This window comes from Brienomyrus brachyistius, chromosome 22, assembly GCF_023856365.1.
Source record: "Brienomyrus brachyistius isolate T26 chromosome 22, BBRACH_0.4, whole genome shotgun sequence".
NCBI lineage: Eukaryota > Metazoa > Chordata > Actinopteri > Osteoglossiformes > Mormyridae > Brienomyrus > Brienomyrus brachyistius.
In genome coordinates, this window is record NC_064554.1 from 298,990 (window position 1) to 319,887 (window position 20,898).

The 20,898-nt window shown below is 55.0% G+C and overlaps 2 protein-coding genes and 1 pseudogene across 2 annotated transcripts; all 3 read right to left on the minus strand.

Moving 5' to 3' along the window:
* LOC125717800 (H(+)/Cl(-) exchange transporter 7-like) overlaps nt 1-2,341 on the minus strand; it is a 198,322-nt pseudogene extending 195,981 nt beyond the window's left edge.
* A 3,917-nt stretch (nt 2,342-6,258) lies between these two features.
* Nucleotides 6,259-15,382, minus strand: LOC125718090 (germinal-center associated nuclear protein-like). Its single transcript, XM_048991616.1, has 28 exons — nt 15,071-15,382; nt 14,760-14,989; nt 14,564-14,645; nt 14,297-14,435; nt 13,716-13,918; nt 13,488-13,627; nt 13,194-13,391; nt 12,846-13,114; nt 12,602-12,764; nt 12,364-12,518; nt 12,021-12,244; nt 11,730-11,926; nt 11,538-11,638; nt 11,314-11,445; nt 11,117-11,230; nt 10,879-11,031; nt 10,599-10,796; nt 9,543-9,611; nt 9,332-9,466; nt 9,076-9,229; nt 8,598-8,865; nt 8,348-8,445; nt 7,883-8,273; nt 7,528-7,779; nt 7,315-7,444; nt 6,947-7,126; nt 6,701-6,851; nt 6,259-6,607 (listed from the first exon to the last, which is right to left on the minus strand). The coding sequence occupies exons 1-28, from the start codon at nt 15,375-15,377 to the stop codon at nt 6,449-6,451; spliced, it is 4,992 nt and encodes a 1,663-aa protein (XP_048847573.1). The 5' UTR covers nt 15,378-15,382; the 3' UTR covers nt 6,259-6,448.
* Nucleotides 15,383-16,506: 1,124 nt separating this feature from the next.
* LOC125718091 (germinal-center associated nuclear protein-like) lies at nt 16,507-19,455 on the minus strand. Its single transcript, XM_048991617.1, has 10 exons — nt 19,359-19,455; nt 19,103-19,256; nt 18,628-18,892; nt 18,378-18,475; nt 17,913-18,303; nt 17,558-17,809; nt 17,345-17,474; nt 16,977-17,156; nt 16,731-16,881; nt 16,507-16,636 (listed from the first exon to the last, which is right to left on the minus strand). Exons 2-10 carry the CDS (start codon nt 19,193-19,195, stop codon nt 16,550-16,552), a joined length of 1,647 nt encoding a protein of 548 aa, XP_048847574.1. The 5' UTR covers nt 19,196-19,256; nt 19,359-19,455; the 3' UTR covers nt 16,507-16,549.
* Nucleotides 19,456-20,898: the final 1,443 nt, after the last annotated feature.

The following is a 20,898-nucleotide window of genomic DNA, read 5'->3' on the forward strand; positions in this document are numbered from 1 at the left end:
ATGGAGAACGAAATTATAGTTATACCGAATCTCCTACACACAATACCAAGGTTACCAACTTTGGTCAGCTGACCGGAGTGAGACGTTCAATTCCCGTAAGACTTCTTTGCGCCAGCCTGAGAGTCTGAAAACACGTCACACCAGGTGCATGAGAGATGGAAACCTGGGATATTCAGTCGAATCAGATCAAATATGACGCTAAGTTAGTACTAAGTTAAAATATGTTCCGGACTTGTAACATGCACCCATGATTTGGAACAGTCAGCAGGCTGTCTCTGGCCACGCCCCCTACACTCGGTCCGGCCCCTGGCTTTTCCTGAATTCTGATTTCTTTACATAAACATTGACTTCATTGATATTGTTATTGATTTATCGACAGACCATCATACGTTTTAGACGTTATAATAACAACACTCTATTGATCCCCAAAGAGAGAAATTCTCTCCTTGCCTGCCCCCTCTTACTGTCCATGATACACAAGCACATATGTAGAAAAACGTCAGCTTGGAAGCCAAGGCTGGACTTAACCTACTCCTTAGGGTTCAACCGGTAACTGCCCCATGGCCGAGCGGTCTCAAGCCTCCTGCGCAGCGAAAATGGCCTTTCAAAGTAAGGGGTATTCTGTTCTCCGAAGTAAGGCGTGGGTTCGAATCCAACCTCCGACAAAAGTTCTTCAATCGCTACAGCAGAATTTGAGCAACTGCTTGGCTTTAATTGCTTTGTTTTATTTTTGCGTTTCAGGCAAAACTACATAACACTTAAAGACACTACGGGCATGTAAATGGAGAACGAAATTATAGTTATACCGAATCTCCTACACACAATACCAAGGTTACCAACTTTGGTCAGCTGACCGGAGTGAGACGTTCAATTCCCGTAAGACTTCTTTGCGCCAGCCTGAGAGTCTGAAAACACGTCACACCAGGTGCATGAGAGATGGAAACCTGGGATATTCAGTCGAATCAGATCAAATATGACGCTAAGTTAGTACTAAGTTAAAATATGTTCCGGACTTGTAACATGCACCCATGATTTGGAACAGTCAGCAGGCTGTCTCTGGCCACGCCCCCTACACTAGGTCCGGCCCCTGGCTTTTCCTGAATTCTGATTTCTTTACATAAACATTGACTTCATTGATATTGTTATTGATTTATCGACAGACCATCATACGTTTTAGACGTTATAATAACAACACTCTATTGATCCCCAAAGAGAGAAATTCTCTCCTTGCCTGCCCCCTCTTACTGTCCATGATACACAAGCACATATGTAGAAAAACGTCAGCTTGGAAGCCAAGGCTGGACTTAACCTACTCCTTAGGGTTCAACCGGTAACTGCCCCATGGCCGAGCGGTCTCAAGCCTCCTGCGCAGCGAAAATGGCCTTTCAAAGTAAGGGGTATTCTGTTCTCCGAAGTAAGGCGTGGGTTCGAATCCAACCTCCGACAAAAGTTCTTCAATCGCTACAGCAGAATTTGAGCAACTGCTTGGCTTTAATTGCTTTGTTTTATTTTTGCGTTTCAGGCAAAACTACATAACACTTAAAGACACTACGGGCATGTAAATGGAGAACGAAATTATAGTTATACCGAATCTCCTACACACAATACCAAGGTTACCAACTTTGGTCAGCTGACCGGAGTCAGACGTTCAATTCCCGTAAGACTTCTTTGCGCCAGCCTGAGAGTCTGAAAACACGTCACACCAGGTGCATGAGAGATGGAAACCTGGGATATTCAGTCGAATCAGATCAAATATGACGCTAAGTTAGTACTAAGTTAAAATATGTTCCGGACTTGTAACATGCACCCATGATTTGGAACAGTCAGCAGGGGGGGGGGGAGGGATTATCTGCTCCCTGCATTTAAAAGTGCATAACAGAATTACATGACAGTGAGCGCAGGGGCAGGTAGACAGTTTTCTGCTTGTTGAAATAATATCAGAGGAAGCAGTTCATAATGAACATCATACAGAATACAGGAAGTCCCCAGAATAGAAGATCCATCCTAAGTCAGTCTTAAAGTCAAATTTATTGGTGTGAGAAGAGTAATACTACAGAACATTATAGTACAGTAATATTAAAAATAACTGCATACAGTACTGTACCTCAAGCCCACGAAAGAATAAAGCAGGGTGATGTTTTCATGAGCATCATAAAGTAATGCATATGTTTGATATTAAAAATAGTTTTAAACTAAATTAGTATGATAGGATCTATGGCCATCTGCTTTTAAATGCAAAATATCTTAGCTACATCAAGTCAGTCGAATATTCTTAACCAGCAGACTGTCTGTACATATGCAGATGGCTCCCTGCTGCCACCTGTAGGGCATCCACGGGCATATTTTCTTAAAAACCAGCCAGCCAGTTTATAAATGGAACTCAGTGGCAGACTGCTTAGTGAACTGCTGTGATCTTCAGTTCAATTACATGAACTTTCTTTAAGAATCTAAAAAAAGACATACTTTTGCAATGGTGTACAATGCAGATATTACCTAAATTGTTAATTTTGACCAACAATACACAAGGTTAAAGAAACAGCAGTAACAACCCCACGTATGAGAGTCTAATATGGGCAAATAACGTCACAGGTTTTAAAGATTCTGCAGCAAATTGTGATTCAATTTAAAAGTACAATAAACAAAGTTTCATGATGGAAAAAAAACAAAGAAATAGCCATGGGTGTCACGGGAACGCTAGCGATCGCGGGTAGAGCGGCGATCGTGCGAGGCGAACGGGCAAAAAGGATGCAGGCAGGCGGAAATCGGGGATTAACGAGGGTTTAATATACGAACTGGGAGCAGGAGACATGTAACGCCGACTAACATCAATGACAGACAAAGCAAACAGGGGAGACCAGGACTTAAATACACCAGACTGAATGACAGCAAACGGAAACAGCTGGGTACAATTCGGGAAACACACGTGGGTAATCAGGGGGCGTGGCACACACGAGGAGCGGACGAGCCGGGCATGACAGAACCCCCCCCCAAAGGCACGCTACTCCGGGCGCGCCAAGGAAGGGGGCGACGGACGGGACGAGGCAAAACAGGACCTGAAAAACAAGAACAGAATCAACGCAGGACAGGGAACAGGACCGAGGCACAAAACAGAGCGAGGGACAAGACAAAAGACAAAACCTGACAGAGGGTCGGGAAGGCAGACAGGCAAACCAGGAAGGGAGACACAGAAGGAACGGGCGGAACAAAGGGGCCAGGAGTGCAAGGCGGGTACACCGGGGCACAAGGAACAGAGACGGGCGGAACGAAAGGGCGAGCAGAAAACAGAGGGGCAGAGACAGGCGGGACAAAGTCAGGGGCGTAGGGAGACAAGGAGGGGGAACTAGGGGAAGCCCGAGGGAGCCCCAGCGGGCGACAGGAGGCAGCCGGAGGGGCCGCAGGCGGCCGGGAGGCCGGAGCCGGAGGGGACCCCGGAGGGGCCGAGGAGACAGGGCGAGGGACCCGCGGAGGGGCCAGGGAGGGAGCAGGAGGGAGCACCAGGGAAGGGGACGAGGGAGCAGGAGGGGCCCACGGCGAAGGCCCGGAGGAGGGGGGAGCCGCAGCAGGCGGCGATGTCCGGGGGAGGGCCGGAGGTAGGGGCCCCGCAGGCGACCGAGGAGCCGCCGTCGGGGAACCCCCAGGCGACCGACCAGGACCCGGAGAGGGGAGCGAGGCAGGGCGACGAGGCACCGGAGAGGGACCCGCAGGCGACAGCCGACCCGGAGGGCCAGGACCCGCAGGCGCCAACCGAGCCCCAGCGCAGGCGAGGCAGGGCGAGCCAGGGGGCAGGGCGGGCGGGACCCCAGCCCTGCGTCTGTGTCCCCGCCCCTTACGGGACACGGACATCACGCCCCTCGGTCGGGGCCGAGGACGCCGAGGCAAGGGCAGAGGAGTCACAGGAGCGGGGCCAGGGACAGGAGCGGGGCCAGGGACAGGAGCGGGGCCAGGGACAGGAGCCGGAACAGGGTCAGCAGGCGGAGGGGGCGCCTCGGGAGCTGCTGCAGCGCGGTCAGGGGGCGCCTCGGGAGCTGCTGCAGCGCGGTCAGGGGGCGCCTCGGGAGCTGCTGCAGCGCGGTCAGGGGGCGCCTCGGGAGCTGCTGCAGCGCGGTCAGGGGGCGCCTCGGGAGCTGCTGCAGCGCGGTCAGGGGGCGCCTCGGGAGCTGCTGCAGCGCGGTCAGGGGGCGCCTCGGGAGCTGCTGCAGCGCGGTCAGGGGGCGCCTCGGGAGCTGCTGCAGCGCGGTCAGGAACAGGAGCGCGGTCAGGAACAGGAGCGCGGTCAGGAACAGGAGCGCGGTCAGGAACAGGAGCGCGGTCAGGAACAGGAGCGCGGTCAGGAACAGGAGCTGGCTGCAGTGGGGGCGCCTGCCCGGGAGCTGCAGGTTGCTGCAGTGGGGGCGCCTGTCCGGGAGCTGCAGCAGGCGGCTGCAGAGGGGGCGCCTCTGCAGGAACTGGAGCGCGGTCAGGAACTAGAGCGCGGTCAGGAACAGGAGGTGGCTGCAGTGGGGGCGCCGACCCGGGAGCTGCAGCAGGCGGCTGCAGAGGGGGCGCCTGCCCTGGAGCTGCAGCAGGCGGCTGCAGAGGGGGCGCCTCTGCAGGAACTAGAGCGCGGTCAGGAACTGGAGCTGGCTGCAGAGGGGGCGCCTCTGCAGGAACTGGAGCGCGGTCAGGAACTGGAGCGCGGTCAGGAACTGGAGCGCGGTCAGGAACAGGAGCGCGGTCAGGAACAGGAGGTGGCTGCAGTGGGGGCGCCGGCCCGGGAGCTGCAGCAGGCGGCTGCAGAGGGGGCGCCTGCCCTGGAGCTGCAGCAGGCGGCTGCAGAGGGGGCGCCTGCCCTGGAGCTGCAGCAGGCGGCTGCAGAGGGGGCGCCTCTGCAGGAACTAGAGCGCGGTCAGGAACAGGAGCGCTGACGGGAGCTGCAGCAGGCGGCTGCAGAGGGGGCGCCGGCCCGGGAGCTGCAGCAGGCGGCTGCAGAAGGGGCGCCTCTGCAGGAACTGCAGGTGGCTGCAGTGGGGGCGCCTGCCCTGGAGCTGCAGGTGGCTGCAGTGGGGGCGCCTGCCCTGGAGCTGCAGGTGGCTGCAGTGGGGGCGCCTGCCCTGGAGCTGCAGGTGGCTGCAGTGGGGGCGCCTGCCCTGGAGCTGCAGGTTGCTGCAGTGGGGGCGCCTGCCCTGGAGCTGCAGGTTGCTGCAGTGGGGGCGCCTGCCCGGGTGCTGCAGGCGTTCTCCGGAGTTGGATTAGCCTCCGGAGGTCCTCAGCCATTTTCTCCAGATCTGAAAAAGGGGAGTCTGGAGTAAAGGAGTCGAAGTCCTGCCCCAGCTGTGCGGCGAGTCTTTGCCCCTCCAGGGGGGCCTGTGGGGCCGGTTCTCCCATCACCCTAAAATAAAGCCCCTGGAGGGTGAAGTATCGGTCAGCTAGGACCGCGGGTGGCGGCGGCAGCGAAGACGGCTGCGCAGGCGGCGGCGACCGCACGGGAGCGGGGTCCTCGGGCGGCGGCGGCAGCGAAGGCGGCTGCGCAGGCGGCGGCGACCGCACGGGAGCGGGGTCCGCCGGCAATGACGGAGGGAGGTCCTCCGTACTGGCGATCGCCGTTCTCCTCCGTCTCCCTCGCTGGCGCCTGGCGGTTGCGGGAGGCGGCGCGATGTCCGTGAAAACGGACGGTGGAAGAAAGGCTTCCGGCTCCGGGTAGTGGAAGGGCTCCTCGTCCTCGTCCTCACTTGAGAGCCAGTACTTCCACGCAGGATCGGGGACGCGTGTGGTCGGCCCCCGGGCTGGAGGTAGGGCAGGTACCTCCCTCTCGTCCTCCGCCGGAAGCCAAAGCCTGGAGAGCGAGCAGGCGCCGAGAGAGATCGGCTCTTGTGGGAGCCTCTTCCTCCCTCTCCGCTTCTTTTTGTGGTCTGTCATTCTGTCACGGGAACGCTAGCGATCGCGGGTAGAGCGGCGATCGTGCGAGGCGAACGGGCAAAAAGGATGCAGGCAGGCGGAAATCGGGGATTAACGAGGGTTTAATATACGAACTGGGAGCAGGAGACATGTAACGCCGACTAACATCAATGACAGACAAAGCAAACAGGGGAGACCAGGACTTAAATACACCAGACTGAATGACAGCAAACGGAAACAGCTGGGTACAATTCGGGAAACACACGTGGGTAATCAGGGGGCGTGGCACACACGAGGAGCGGACGAGCCGGGCATGACAATGGGTTTCTAAATACAATAACATTTTAATATTTAAAATTTGCACAAAAAAAAAAACCCTAAAAAACTGTCCATTTCCTATGACATGTTTTTCCCCCAGTTACAACACTCCCAATGTTGTGTAAATTACTGTACATCATACTCTTCAAAGCAATATATGCACAAGTACCACACAACTAAATATACTGCAGAAATCAGGCATAAGAGAGACAACTTGTGGCAGTCAACGGCAGACATCAGGTGGGTCACATGACACTCAGTCATCAACAATGTCCAGAAGGCAGCTTAGCTTCAGCTCACATGCGAGCTCCTCCTCCCGGCTTGCAGAGATCAGCTGCTCCAGCTCCTGTAGACGCCTCGCCATAGAACTGGCAGCTCCCCTGGCCTGGTCACTGCGGACACTGCGCTCCTTCTGCTACAAAAATGGGCACAGAAACAGTCTCAACTGATGAGCACAGGGTACTTGGAGTCTTAAAATGTGAGCAACTGTGTAGCACAGGGTCAATACCAGGGCAAGTGCAGGTGGGGCAGCCATCTTTGGGGAGGGCACTACGATCTCCGGTACAGACAGTAACGAAGAAGGCAAGAAAAGTGGTGAGGAGGAAGAGGAAGGGCCCAGGGACTCGACGTCAAGCCAGGTACGCAGCTGGTCCTCGAACCTGCAGATCCAAGTCAAACAGGAAATGGCTCAATGTTTATGCCACAACTCACATGAGAGAGTACACGTGTGTAGCATGTCTGTTCTCTGTCAGACCTGCGGCTCTGTTCTTTCTCCTCCTCAATGCGAGCCAGGAGGTCCTGGGGGCTGGAGGCAGCATCCAAAACAGGGGCAACACCGGATCCGGACTCAGGGTCCTCAACCATGCTGTGAAACAGCTTCTGTTGAAGACGTGGCCTGGCCAGTCGAGGATGAGGCCACATGCTCTGGTGACACCTGCAATGGCAGAGACTTTGGATAAGAAGCCAGTATTGTACACCACTCTTGGGGATATGAGCAAGACTGGAAGCTGATGGCTTTCCCTCTTCTTCCATTTAATAGTAAATAATATTCATTAAATCTGCAGGTCACTGTTAACAGTCTATCTGGAATGTGTTAGATTTACATGGCTGGCTGGCTCTTACCCTGCCTTCCCCTGCTGCTTGTCCCTGTGCGTCTGCTTTACGGCATCCACCCAGCAGGACGGCGGTATGAAGCCCTGCAGCCCATCGCTCAGGAAATACACCGGGATTTCTCCGTCGTCACTGATGACATCTGAAGATGGTGGGATAGGTTCACACCTGCATGGCATCCCCAGTAGGCCCCCCCAAACGTCAGACCCACCCCACCCCCCTCACCTTCACTCACGGGGCACCCAGGAGGGTTCCAGTCCAGGAGTTGGTGCTCTACACAGAGCATGACAATTTCGTCCCAGGGCACCTCCCAGAAAGTGGGCTCCTTGTCCGGCCCCCCACCTCGGCCCACACAGTCCTGACGCAGCCTCTCCAAAAGGTTCTCCAACTGGGACATAAGGAGTGGCTGGCTGTGGCGGGACCATGGGATTTGAGATACGTACTGGAAGATGGAGGCAACCAGCTGGCTCCAAGGAGCTGGGTGGGGGGAGCGGTGGCAGCAGCAGAAATTTAAGGAAACAGACTAAGAAGCAGCCACTTAGCAAGAAATCCGAATTCCGAATCTGAGGCATGGACATACCCCCCACGGCTGGCAGCGGCCAGTCGGGCAGCCGCAGGCTCAGGACTGCCCCCTGGAGCCACTCCAGGTGCTCAGCCGAGTTCCAGAGCAGATGTGGTAGGCAGTCACCACCCCCTGGCACCGAGAACTCTGCCACGGGCCAGGAGAGGCCAGCCAGACTCGGGGACGACACAAGGCCAGCCAAGAAAGCCAGGACAGTGTTGTAGAGGCCGATGACGGGTGCAGGGCCCTGGGAGGGCAGTCCCGCCATGTCACGGTCCCTCCGATCACGGTGAAGCCTACCAGCAAACTCACGGCAGAGCCCGGCCTCCACAACCTGCACCAACGTCTGCGAGACGAGCCGGGCTGGTGCCGTGGAGCGGGCAGCGAGCCACCTGACGGCATGGCGGATCTGCGGGGATACGGGGGTGATAGTCAATGGGATGGTTCAATCTTACCGAGGCCAGCGACAACATGCACACTCACCTGCTCGGATCCTTGGGGTTCGTTCGTGGTCTCGGGGATATGGACGAACATGTACTCTGAAATCAAACCTTCCTCAATGAGTGTCTGAAGCATCAGGTCTTACAGGGAAAGGAAACCGATGGTCAGACAGGAGGAACAAACCAACTGTATTAGCTCTGCATACGTAAACATAGCCTCAAGAGAAATGCTATAAGTAAAGTAAGCGAATCCCACGCGACACCTGTTGTCATAGACACGGTTAGTGTCACACCTTCCTCTAGCCGTTCATCGCTGGCCCTGTGCCCAGCCTGCCCTGGGACCACCACCACCACCAGAGGAAGGGCCTGTGGCCAGGCATTAGCCTGCTGGATCTGCCGGAGCTGCAGCAGGGCGGATAACAGGAAGATGTCCCCGTCTTCCTCATCAGCCCCGGGACTGACTGCCGAGGGCAGCAGCATCAGCAGGGCGCCCATGCCCATCAGCCCCTTCCGCTTCTCCAATGCCAACTGGCCTTCCTCGCTGAGGGGCCCGCGGGCCACCTGACCCACAGTGAGAAACATGGCCTCACTTCCTGCACTTGCACCCTTCGCAAACATCTGTGTTACCACAGGACCTGCTAATATCACATAGTGCCAGACTATGCTAGGCTATGTTAAGCTATGCTAGACTAACATTAATGACAGAACATGCAACACAGGGGCATGAAGCCTGTCGATATTCATCGGCAAGTTCCCCCCTATCTGCCACACCTTCACACACACGTGCACTGTGTGCATGCGCTCCCCCACGCTCCGCAGGCCGCTGCTGATGCTCAAGGTTTGCATGTGTCCGTTGGGGACCATCTCCCTGTGTTCTTGCTTCTCCGAGTTACCGAATTTGGACTCCAGCCATTCTGTCAAAATCCTGCATCAGAGATGGGAGGGGGGCACAAATGTAAGCTCCAGGACCTCTAAACCCAACTAACACCCAATCCCTCCCCGAACGACACCCAGTTCCCCCACTTACTGGTTAGCAACACTGGCATCTCTTTCATGATCACTTGGCAACAAGAGGGCTGCCTTCCAGAAGATTGTGTCAGATGGGTTCGAGACGCTTGCTGCCACCAGACTGAGCAGGTCCAGTGGCCCCCACACAGATTCGCTGAAGTGGATGGAGATGTAGATGAGCACATGGAGAGTGATGGATGGCTAACAGCTACTCTACAGTAGCACCATACCTCAGGAGCTGCTGGTAGAACAAGTGGACCTTCATCTGATGCTCGGTTTCCCTTCGCATCTTCGCCAACCTGCAGAAGGCAGCAGAGTGTCAGCATCGGTACACTTAACACTACAGCAAATCAATGGCCAGCAAAATAAACGGACAGGACGGAAGTCATTTTGGGAAGTACTGTCTAATTCAGCAGAGGTGCCCCGATCCAATATTCAAGATACCTAATCAGACGGATCGGACATCGGCCACATGTGACCGATCCATGTTCAATAATTATTTAGTTATTGCCAGTCTATTTCTTCTTATACTGAGTGGTACAATCAAATCGCACAACAGCTTTCCCCCCTTTTTTATTTTTTGTGGCATTCAAGCTGAACGTTAACGCTTCCTCGGTTTTTTGACACTCAGTGTGTGTGAGTGCAGTGACTTCCCCTGCTATGACGTCATGTGCATGTCCTTTGTAGTGGAAGGATCAGGTGATGGTAGCAAATGCAACTTGCATGCTTGCGAAGCAAACTAACATGTCTAAAACCTGGAAGAATTTTATGCTTGAAACAACCAGTAGCACAGCGATTTGCGATCTTTGTAAAAACAAAGTAACATTCAGTGGAAAATCCCACTAATAGTGCACTCAATTAAGGCAATGCAAGTAATATGAAAAAAAGCGATGGATTTGGAAGCCAGCTTGGGCTGTTTTGCGCACTCGCTATAGCTTGATACATGAGGTGCTGCTATCACAGTGAAAAGTGACGCATGCCACTTGGGTGTACTTGTGAAGATATTCAAACAACTGCAAAATGTCTCAAAAATGCTCAATACAAGATGCACAAAAGAGGTGGAACAGTATCTTATGTATGTTTCTTGTGGGCTAATTAAAACTTCTTTTCCATTTGTATTTACTAGCTTGGAAAAAAAAAAAAGAGCTTTGGTACTGGATCATACTCATAATCAGCCAATACCTTATGTTCAGGTATCAGGATTATATTGGCACTGAAAAAGTGGGATCGGTGCACCTCTATTATGAATATTATGTCAGCATTATTATGCTGTGAGAGAGATGTACCTGGTGCAGGAAACAGAGAGGTCCCCAGCGTGCCCCAGGTTGACCACGCCCCGGGCCAGCCTGTCCAGGCAGGGTGAGGGGGGGGCACTGGGGGCCAAGGCCTGCAGCCTGAAGCGGGGGTCCACACAGCCAGGGGCAGCAGGAAAATCACGCATCTGTCGCTTCAGCTGCCTGCGCACGGCCACCACATCACGCCACCTGCAACACATGCACAGGGTGAAGCCCGGTTGTCGCCGAGCATGTGGGCAAAATATCTGGTCCCCTTACCACTGCCCCTTACCTTTTGATGAACCTGCGTATACTCAGAAGCTCTGCTTCCAGGACGTCTTGGGCCAGCAGGGTGAGCTCACCACACAGCGTCTCCTCCAGCAGTACCTCACACACGTCTTGTGAGCTGCGAGCCACACATTCTGCCTGCTCTTCTTGGGCACGCCTGGCACGAAGGGGCATGCGTTCAGCCTATATACAGTTATCTGAACACTCTCTATGACCTCTGATCCCCCTTGGCTCACCAGTACCTGATCTCTGTTGAGGCAGTCTCCACGATGCAGTCGCGCAGCACCTCCTGTGTGATCTCGGCACACAGTGTCTTGCTGAGCCGGGCCAGGAGCTCCTCGTGTTCCTGCTTTCTCCTGACAGAGACAGGCCCATCAGATGGCACATCCCCTCAAAATGCACCCACCCCTCCTCCCCAGCCCAGACAGGTGAGGCCTACCTGGCTTCCTCCATCCTGCGCTTCTCCTCAGCGATATGCTCCCTCTCTGCCTGGATCTCGGCAGCAGAAACCTCCCGCAGCATCTGCTCCACCACCTCACTCAGCACTGCCTCCACCTGGCCGTTGCACATGCTGCAACAACCCATCCACATCACCAAACTGGTGTTGGTTGAGTGTGACAACCCTCTAGAGGCCACTGCTCCCTATCTGGCTCACGCTCCTACCTGAGTGCAGCAGAGATGTACTCGGCTCCGGTGGCAGCCACGTCAGCCACCTCGGCCTGCACTACCTCCTCCAGCATGGCCTCTACCTCCGTGGCGATGTCCTGCAAGGGGGGGGGGGGGTTATTTGTCATTACTATGGCAATACCAACACACTGCTACTGGGTTGACACGCAGCAATGAGCAATCTATCACCTGCTCTGTGTAAACGGGCTCCGGTGGGGGAGGCGTAGGTGGGGCGACTGGTGGTGCCTCCGACGGAGATGCCCCAAGTGCTCCACTCTCCTCTCTACCAGGGAGGCCAGCTGACTCCGCTGGGTCGCTCGGCATCTTGGATCGGTGCTGGAGGGCCCGCGCATCCAGCTCAATGGGGGGCCTCTGAGGGGAGGCTGCTACAGCGTGGGCAGGAAAAATGACAAAATTACAATCAGAGGCCAGAAGGTGGACGAAGCGTAACAGTTAGCGGAAGGTGGAGTGCAGACGCACCAGCCCTGGGCACACTGCCTGCCTCCGCTGGCTGCCCATCCCCACGGTACTTGTTGCGGCTGTCAAAGCTGTTGACGGGTGTGTGTTGGGGTGGGTTGGGCAGTGGCGCGCCGTTGACCACTTGGCCCACCAGCACCTCCCGCTTCCTTGCGATGGCCACAGAGCGCTTTGGACGTGGCTGGATCTCAGGCTCCTGGTACGCTGTCCGGCTTAGCTCCACCATGCTAGGGGGAGGGCAGAGCTTCAATAAAATATACCACCCATCATAGATTAGCACCCCCATCAGAGATAAGCCACCCTGCCCCCAACACAAAAGGGACAACGAAGCACAGCCCAGCCTTACCCTGCATCGACCGCGAGCCCATACTGCAGCGCGAGGTCCGAAGCCTCGCCGGCATTCTGGAACATGAGCATCCGGACCAGGTCTTCGACCGGGAATGTGGTGGAACCACGGGAGCTGTAGGCCACATTCAGGGCCCGCAGAGCCTCACGGCGCACCTGTAGGGGGCACCAGAGCGGTCCAGGTAAGTGAGGTATTGGGGCTGATGAGGATGTAGGGAGCGGAGCAACGGCTCCCCCACCTGGTCGAAGTAGCGGTGCAAGATGCAACCAGCCAGATACGAGGCCACCTTGACCAGCTTGAAGAACCTCACGAAGTTGTTGCTGTTGACAGCGGCAAAGGCCTGGACGGCAAACTTCACCTCCGGAGAGTTTCGGAGCTCCGCCCGGAATTGCTGCACCTCCCTGCAGGTAGGGAGGGAATGAAATGTCAGCTGGAGAGGTGCCACGGTGACACGGGACACCGACTGCCGGCCAGCCACCCACCGGAGGATGTCTCCATCATTGAGCTTCAGGAGCACGCTGTACTGCCGAAACTCTGCCTCATGAGGGCAGTAGATGTTCTTGCTGGCCAGGTCCTGGTACATCTCCTTGAGGCTCTGCAGGCATTTGGTCAGGTTTTCATTGTTGATCTTAGCATCAAAGGACATCATGGGCTCCTGGCACAGGTGGTGTGCGCAGTGGATGTGGAAGCGGGCGCACTTTTCAATAAGGGACACCGTAAGCGGGTCGCACAGGTGCTGCTGAGTGATATCCTGCAGATGGCCCAGAAAAAGGATCAGGGCGAGGCCCGCAGGGCACAGGAATAATGAGACACGGACTAATGTTGCTCACCTTCCGGATACCTCGTGTGCGGTTCCACACAAAGTCATACCAGTCACGGTAGTTGTCCTCACCCTGGTCCATGACCTGGGTAACCAGGTAGTTCATGGTCATGTTCAGCACAGTAAGGGGCCGCAGTTCATGGGGGAGGGGCTCCTCCTGGTCAGCAGAGGACCTGCTGTACTCCTTAATGGCAGCAGTGTGGTCCACCTGCGTGGGGTGCAGAGGGTGATTTGCAGCCTGTGGTCTGTCAATTCATGGCGGGGAGGGGGAAGCATTAGGAAAGAGGGGCAGGGGTGGTGATACCTTCTCCGTGTTGGGGATGACCTCAAAAGAGCTCAGTTGGTTCCGGGTCTCCCTCATGTAACGCTCCTTCTCCGGACACATGTCAGGACACGTACCCACAAACACCTTGGACAGATCCAGGTCGGTCCTCTTGGGCCGAGCTGTGCCAGAGGAGACCGTGTCAGCTGGCGATTCACTTTGGGGTGGGAGGGGGGGGTGGCTCAGCAACGTGACCCTAGGGGGACCTACCCTGTCGCAGGATCTTGTCCCGCTGCTCTAGCAGACGATACTTCTCCTCTGCGGTTTCAGCTACCTGGCCAATCAGGTGGAAGAGGGGAGAGGGGAGGCTGCTGGCTAGATGTTCGGATTCGAGGCCGTCTGGGCTGGGCTCCATCTGCGGCTCACTCTCAAACTGCAGGGCCTTTGTCGCCAGGGGTTTCTTGGCTGGTGACCTGAGAGGGACAGACCAAAGGCTGAAGAGCTTCTAAAAGCTGGCAAAACCTGGGCTCCTTTGAACACCTGGCCAGTAGGGGGCATAGCAGCCAAAGAACTCAGTTTGACTTTAATGTCACGAATCCGAGCCTGAGGTAAAGAGTTTCATTACCAGATGACCTAACATAACTCAAGCTGCTTGGAAAAAAAACAAACAAAATGTATACATAATAAAAAACCAGAGTGATCCAGATTTTTTTTTTTTTTTAAAGAACTTGCATTGGGTTTCAAAAAGGTGATTTTCTTCCCTAACTTAATTTAATAAAGACCCGGCCATCTTATTGTAAAATTGAGTTATTTACTCTTTCGGTAAGAGAATGATTTAAAGACAAGATTACCCTCTGGATAGGGATGAGCTGGAGGACCAGCCGGAGGTGGATTTGGAGAGGGCTTTGCAGACAGGGGCTGACTCAAAGCCTCCTGCCTGGCTCTGAGGATCAGGGTCATCTGGAGGCCTTTGGCCCTTCTCTCCTGGACCTAAGAGACACACAGAACCAGTTCATCGAAACAGCTGACATGGGAATGAAAGGCTGCAACGAGTCACAAAGACCCCGCCCTGGCCTTGGCTCGATGCACAGATAGAGAGCACCGTAATAGTCACTCACTCTGCTTCTTCCTCTGCCAGAAGATGGTGAGCTCATGCCTGCGCAGCAGTTTGCCCTTCTTCTTGGCTTTGGCAGCAGAAGCCTGAAAGATACCAAAAGTCAGTGAGGAAAGCCCGGGAGATCATGGACGAGACCACAGCCTAATGAGTACAGCGACCAAGCCCCCCCCCCAAAGGTGTGCAAAGCCATTGCTCACATGGTCGTGGAAGTGCACTATGGCCAGGTTCTTCTGGGGCCTGCAGAAGATCCGCTGCACACGTCCGAACTGGCGGAAATGTTCCCCCAGGATGTCCTTGCTGTTAAGACTGGCTGGAATGTTCTTGCATTGGAGCACCATGGCTTCGGAGGGTGACATCCCCCCCAGGCTGTCTGTGCTGTCCAGGCGGCGGGCACGTCTCACTGTTGATGCTGCCTCAGTTTCGGGATCTGTGGCAAGTGTCACAGAGTTCAGTTTTTCAGACTATACTTGGCTTCGAACCCAATGTGCTTCTTCCTGGGAGTACTCACCCAACTCCTCCGCCCTCTCAAGGACCTCCCGGGTTGGGGCCTGTGACCTTGGCGGCGTTGAGGGTGAGTGGCTGGTGGTCGGTGCCATCGAACCCTGGTGCTCCGCCTCCCCCCAGTCTGGCTGTGGCTCCTCACTCCTCTTCGGCTCTCGCCGGGTCTGTAGGGCCGGTGTCTTCAGGATGCTGGTCAAGGCACTGCGAAAGATGCTGCTGACAGGCCCCCGGCCCCGGACCAGGGGCCTCTTGGGAGGGTGCCTGGGGGCGGAGTCAGCACCAACTTGGGGCTCCTCTGATAAATGCTCCACCATCTCCTCCTTCCGCTTGGTACCCTTAGCCGCTGCCTCCCCTGCATTCTCCCCCTCACCGCCCCCCCCCACGGACCTCACCAGACACAACCCCAGCGTCAGTCTTGGGTTTTAGCGGACCAAAGCTGACAGCACCAAACAGTGGCCGGGGCTCATGGAGGCTAGAGGCAGAGTACCTGGAGACAGAGGCGGCCTGGGAGGTCCCCCCACCCAGGCCACTGCCAGCACCAACGGAGGGTGCTGCTGGTTTCGAGAAGCTGAACTCCTGGGTGGTGCTGGGATGTGCATCTTTGGTGGGGAGGATGCTGCTGGACACTGCGATGGGCTGTGAGAAGCTAAAACCTAATGCTCCAGAAAGGAACTCAGAGGCAGCAGGAGCAGGCCCACTGCTGTCCATACTGGTAGCGGTGGTGCTGGATGGGCTGGAACCAAAAGACTCGGACACAGCCTGGGACACAGCCGGTTCAGGACTGGCGCTATAAATAGGTTTGAACACAGCTGCGTCTGACGGCTTGAAGCTGAACTCTGAGGTGCTAAATCCGCGGCCCTGAACGCTTCCAGGGGAGAATACCGAAGAAGACCCTGTGGACAACTGTCCGAATCGCAGTGGTTGACTAGACCCCGAGGAGGGGGGAACAGAGGAGGCGGAGATAGCGTTAGAGCCGCCGAAGCCGGGTGTGTGCTGAGCAAATCCGCCGGTCTGTCCGAAGGCAGAGGTCTGGGGAAAAGCCGAGTTCTGGTTAAAGACAGAGCTCTGACCGACCCCGGCCGGCTGCCCGAAGGAGGGCGGCGGGCCGAACCTGGTGTCGCTCTGTACAAACGACGGGGTCTGACTCCCAGAACCGGGCATGCCGAAGGTCGGGGCCTGTCCAGACGCCGTCCCGCCAGGCTGCCCGAAAAGGGATCCGGTCTGGCCGAAGGCAGACGATGTACTGAAGAGCGAGGTCTGGCCGGTGCCCTGGCCGAGGGCAGGCGGCTGCACGAAAGGGGCGTTCTGCTGGCCGAAGGAAAAGAGCCCCGAGGTCGGGGCGCGCGGAGACTGAAACGCTCCGCCTTGTGTTCTGCCGAAAAGCCCAGACGGATTCATTGTGTAAAAAGCCCAAAAATACGGCCTTCAAAAGTCGAAACAGAGTTCTTACAGCGCGGTAGATTTCGGCGTCCTTCGGCCTGGGAGATTATATCCGCGCCTGTGTCACATCTGCGGAAATATACAAACTGGCAGCTCCCCTGGCCTGGTCACTGCGGACACTGCGCTCCTTCTGCTACAAAAATGGGCACAGAAACAGTCTCAACTGATGAGCACAGGGTACTTGGGGTCTTAAAATGTGAGCAACTGTGTAGGCACAGGGTCAATACCAGGGCAAGTGCAGGTGGGGCAGCCATCTTTGGGGAGGGCACTACGATCTCCGGTACAGACAGTAACGAAGAAGGCAAGAAAAGTGGTGAGGAGGAAGAGGAAGGGCCCAGGGACTCGACGTCAAGCCAGGTACGCAGCTGGTCCTCGAACCTGCAGATCCAAGTCAAACAGGAAATGGCTCAATGTTTATGCCACAACTCACATGAGAGAGTACACGTGTGTAGCATGTCTGTTCTCTGTCAGACCTGCGGCTCTGTTCTTTCTCCTCCTCAATGCGAGCCAGGAGGTCCTGGGGGCTGGAGGCAGCATCCAAAACAGGGGCAACACCGGATCCGGACTCAGGGTCCTCAACCATGCTGTGAAACAGCTTCTGTTGAAGACGTGGCCTGGCCAGTCGAGGATGAGGCCACATGCTCTGGTGACACCTGCAATGGCAGAGACTTTGGATAAGAAGCCAGTATTGTACACCACTCTTGGGGATATGAGCAAGACTGGAAGCTGATGGCTTTCCCTCTTCTTCCATTTAATAGTAAATAATATTCATTAAATCTGCAGGTCACTGTTAACAGTCTATCTGGAATGTGTTAGATTTACATGGCTGGCTGGCTCTTACCCTGCCTTCCCCTGCTGCTTGTCCCTGTGCGTCTGCTTTACGGCATCCACCCAGCAGGACGGCGGTATGAAGCCCTGCAGCCCATCGCTCAGGAAATACACCGAGATTTCTCCGTCGTCACTGATGACATCTGAAGATGGTGGGATAGGTTCACACCTGCATGGCATCCCCAGTAGGCCCCCCCAAACGTCAGACCCACCCCACCCCCCTCACCTTCACTCACGGGGCACCCAGGAGGGTTCCAGTCCCGGAGTTGGTGCTCTACACAGAGCATGACAATTTCGTCCCAGGGCACCTCCCAGAAAGTGGGCTCCTTGTCCGGCCCCCCACCTCGGCCCACACAGTCCTGACGCAGCCTCTCCAAAAGGTTCTCCAACTGGGACATAAGGAGTGGCTGGCTGTGGCGGGACCATGGGATTTGAGATACGTACTGGAAGATGGAGGCAACCAGCTGGCTCCAAGGAGCTGGGTGGGGGGAGCGGTGGCAGCAGCAGAAATTTAAGGAAACAGACTAAGAAGCAGCCACTTAGCAAGAAGTCCGAATTCCGAATCTGAGGCATGGACATACCCCCCACGGTTGGCAGCGGCCAGTCGGGCAGCCGCAGGCTCAGGACTGCCCCCTGGAGCCACTCCAGGTGCTCAGCCGAGTTCCAGAGCAGATGTGGTAGGCAGTCACCACCCCCTGGCACCGAGAACTCTGCCACGGGCCAGGAGAGGCCAGCCAGACTCGGGGACGACACAAGGCCAGCCAAGAAAGCCAGGACAGTGTTGTAGAGGCCGATGACGGGTGCAGGGCCCTGGGAGGGCAGTCCCGCCATGTCACGGTCCCTCCGATCACGGTGAAGCCTACCAGCAAACTCGCGGCAGAGCCCGGCCTCCACAACCTGCACCAACGTCTGCGAGACGAGCCGGGCTGGTGCCGTGGAGCGGGCAGCGAGCCACCTGACGGCATGGCGGATCTGCGGGGAGACGGGGGTGATGGTCAATGGGATGGTTCAATCTTACCGAGGCCAGCGACAACATGCACACTCACCTGCTCGGATCCTTGGGGTTCGTTCGTGGTCTCGGGGATATGGACGAACATGTACTCTGAAATCAAACCTTCCTCAATGAGTGTCTGAAGCATCAGGTCTTACAGGGAAAGGAAACCGATGGTCAGACAGGAGGAACAAACCAACTGTATTAGCTCTGCATACGTAAACATAGCCTCAAGAGAAATGCTATAAGTAAAGTAAGCGAATCCCACGCGACACCTGTTGTCATAGACACGGTTAGTGTCACACCTTCCTCTAGCCGTTCATCGCTGGCCCTGTGCCCAGCCTGCCCTGGGACCACCACCACCAGAGGAAGGGCCTGTGGCCAGGCATTAGCCTGCTGGATCTGCCGGAGTTGCAGCAGGGCGGATAACAGGAAGATGTCCCCGTCTTCCTCATCAGCCCCGGGACTGACTGCCGAGGGCAGCAGCATCAGCAGGGCGCCCATGCCCATCAGCCCCTTCCGCTTCTCCAATGCCAACTGGCCTTCCTCGCTGAGGGGCCCGCGGGCCACCTGACCCACAGTGAGAAACATGGCCTCACTTCCTGCACTTGCACCCTTCGCAAACATCTGTGTTACCACAGGACCTGCTAATATCACATAGTGCCAGACTATGCTAGGCTATGTTAAGCTATGCTAGACTAACATTAATGACAGAACATGCAACACAGGGGCATGAAGCCTGTCGATATTCATCGGCAAGTTCCCCCCTATCTGCCACACCTTCACACACATGTGCACTGTGTGCATGCGCTCCCCCACGCTCCGCAGGCCGCTGCTGATGCTCAAGGTTTGCATGTGTCCGTTGGGGACCATCTCCCTGTGTTCTTGCTTCTCCGAGTTACCGAATTTGGACTCCAGCCATTCTGTCAAAATCCTGCATCAGAGATGGGAGGGGGGCACAAATGTAAGCTCCAGGACCTCTAAACCCAACTAACACCCAATCCCTCCCCGAACGACACCCAGTTCCCCCACTTACTGGTTAGCAACACTGGCATCTCTTTCATGATCACTTGGCAACAAGAGGGCTGCCTTCCAGAAGATTGTGTCAGATGGGTTCGAGACGCTTGCTGCCACCAGACTGAGCAGGTCCAGTGGCCCCCACACAGATTCGCTGAAGTGGATGGAGATGTAGATGAGCACATGGAGAGTGATGGATGGCTAACAGCTACTCTACAGTAGCACCATACCTCAGGAGCTGCTGGTAGAACAAGTGGACCTTCATCTGATGCTCGGTTTCCCTTCGCATCTTCGCCAACCTGCAGAAGGCAGCAGCACTGGTTGTCGCGTTGAATACAGCCGTCTATGGGAGCGAATGCGTCAACAGAGCCGCCATCTTGGGACGGGGTAGAGCTCCTTTTAAATGAATGAACGTCTATCAGGGACAAGCTGGCATTCAGAAATAAAGAACCATAAATGGGCAAATTTGAGAAGCGATTTTTATTGTCTTGGTTCATTATAAATGTCAGACATGTATTTACGACCGAGCCACGAGTAAATCGACAGAGAAGCGGGTTTTCTTAACACAGCCTACTTTTATGTTCAAAATGTAATGCACATATAGGTATTTTTTCATTCTTCCATTCGAAATAAACATACACTACTCTCCTACTACATGCAGAACAATGCAAATACAAAACACAACAAAAAAGGCCAGCAATGTTAGCTGAAAGACCCTGGTAATCTCCATGATAAGCCCCATTGCGTTACCACTCATGCATTTATGCAGGCCGGCCCGTGGCATTGGCAATATAGGCAAATGCTAAGGGCGCCATTCATCCAGGGGGTGCCACAAACGGAGGAAGAAAAAAGTGTAACATTCCACTATTCTTAAAGCTAGTTGGTATTAATGCGTCTTAATATGAAAAGAACAAGCCCACATGAATTTACCTGCTTAGCAAAGCCTATTAAGTAATAATAATAATAATGATGATGATGATGATGATGATACGTAACTTTCCTATGAGCCGCCCCCCCTTGTAACCTCCCTCAATAACGAACACAAGTTGATCTCTGATCACGGGCATTTATTCACATATCTATCCGGTCGAGCATGCCGTGAGAACTAGATAAAATAAAGCACATACATCAAAAAATGAATCAGTAAAAACACAGGCATTTTCCTAAAAATAACCAAACACAAACCTAAATAGGCTACAGCTTGCTCACGCCATTAACTTATGACTGCAGCTCATACAATAACTCCAATATCCATGAATATTGACGTTATAACTTAAAACACTTTCTCAGCCGCATAACAAATGCTGCACTTATAACTGAGCAAAACGAAAATGTTACCAGCAAAACTGACCAGACCTAAACCCAAACGCAACATTAGTTCCGCTATAGTTTCCCTACACCTGGGGGGGGGGGGGGGGGTGCCGGCGCTGATGCTCGCCTAGGGCGCCTCATCAGCTAGGACCGTTACTGCATTTAAGCATTTAGCAGACGCCTTTATCCAAAGCAACGGGCATTTGTATAGACTTGTAGAGAACTATAGTCAATGAACTGTACACAAT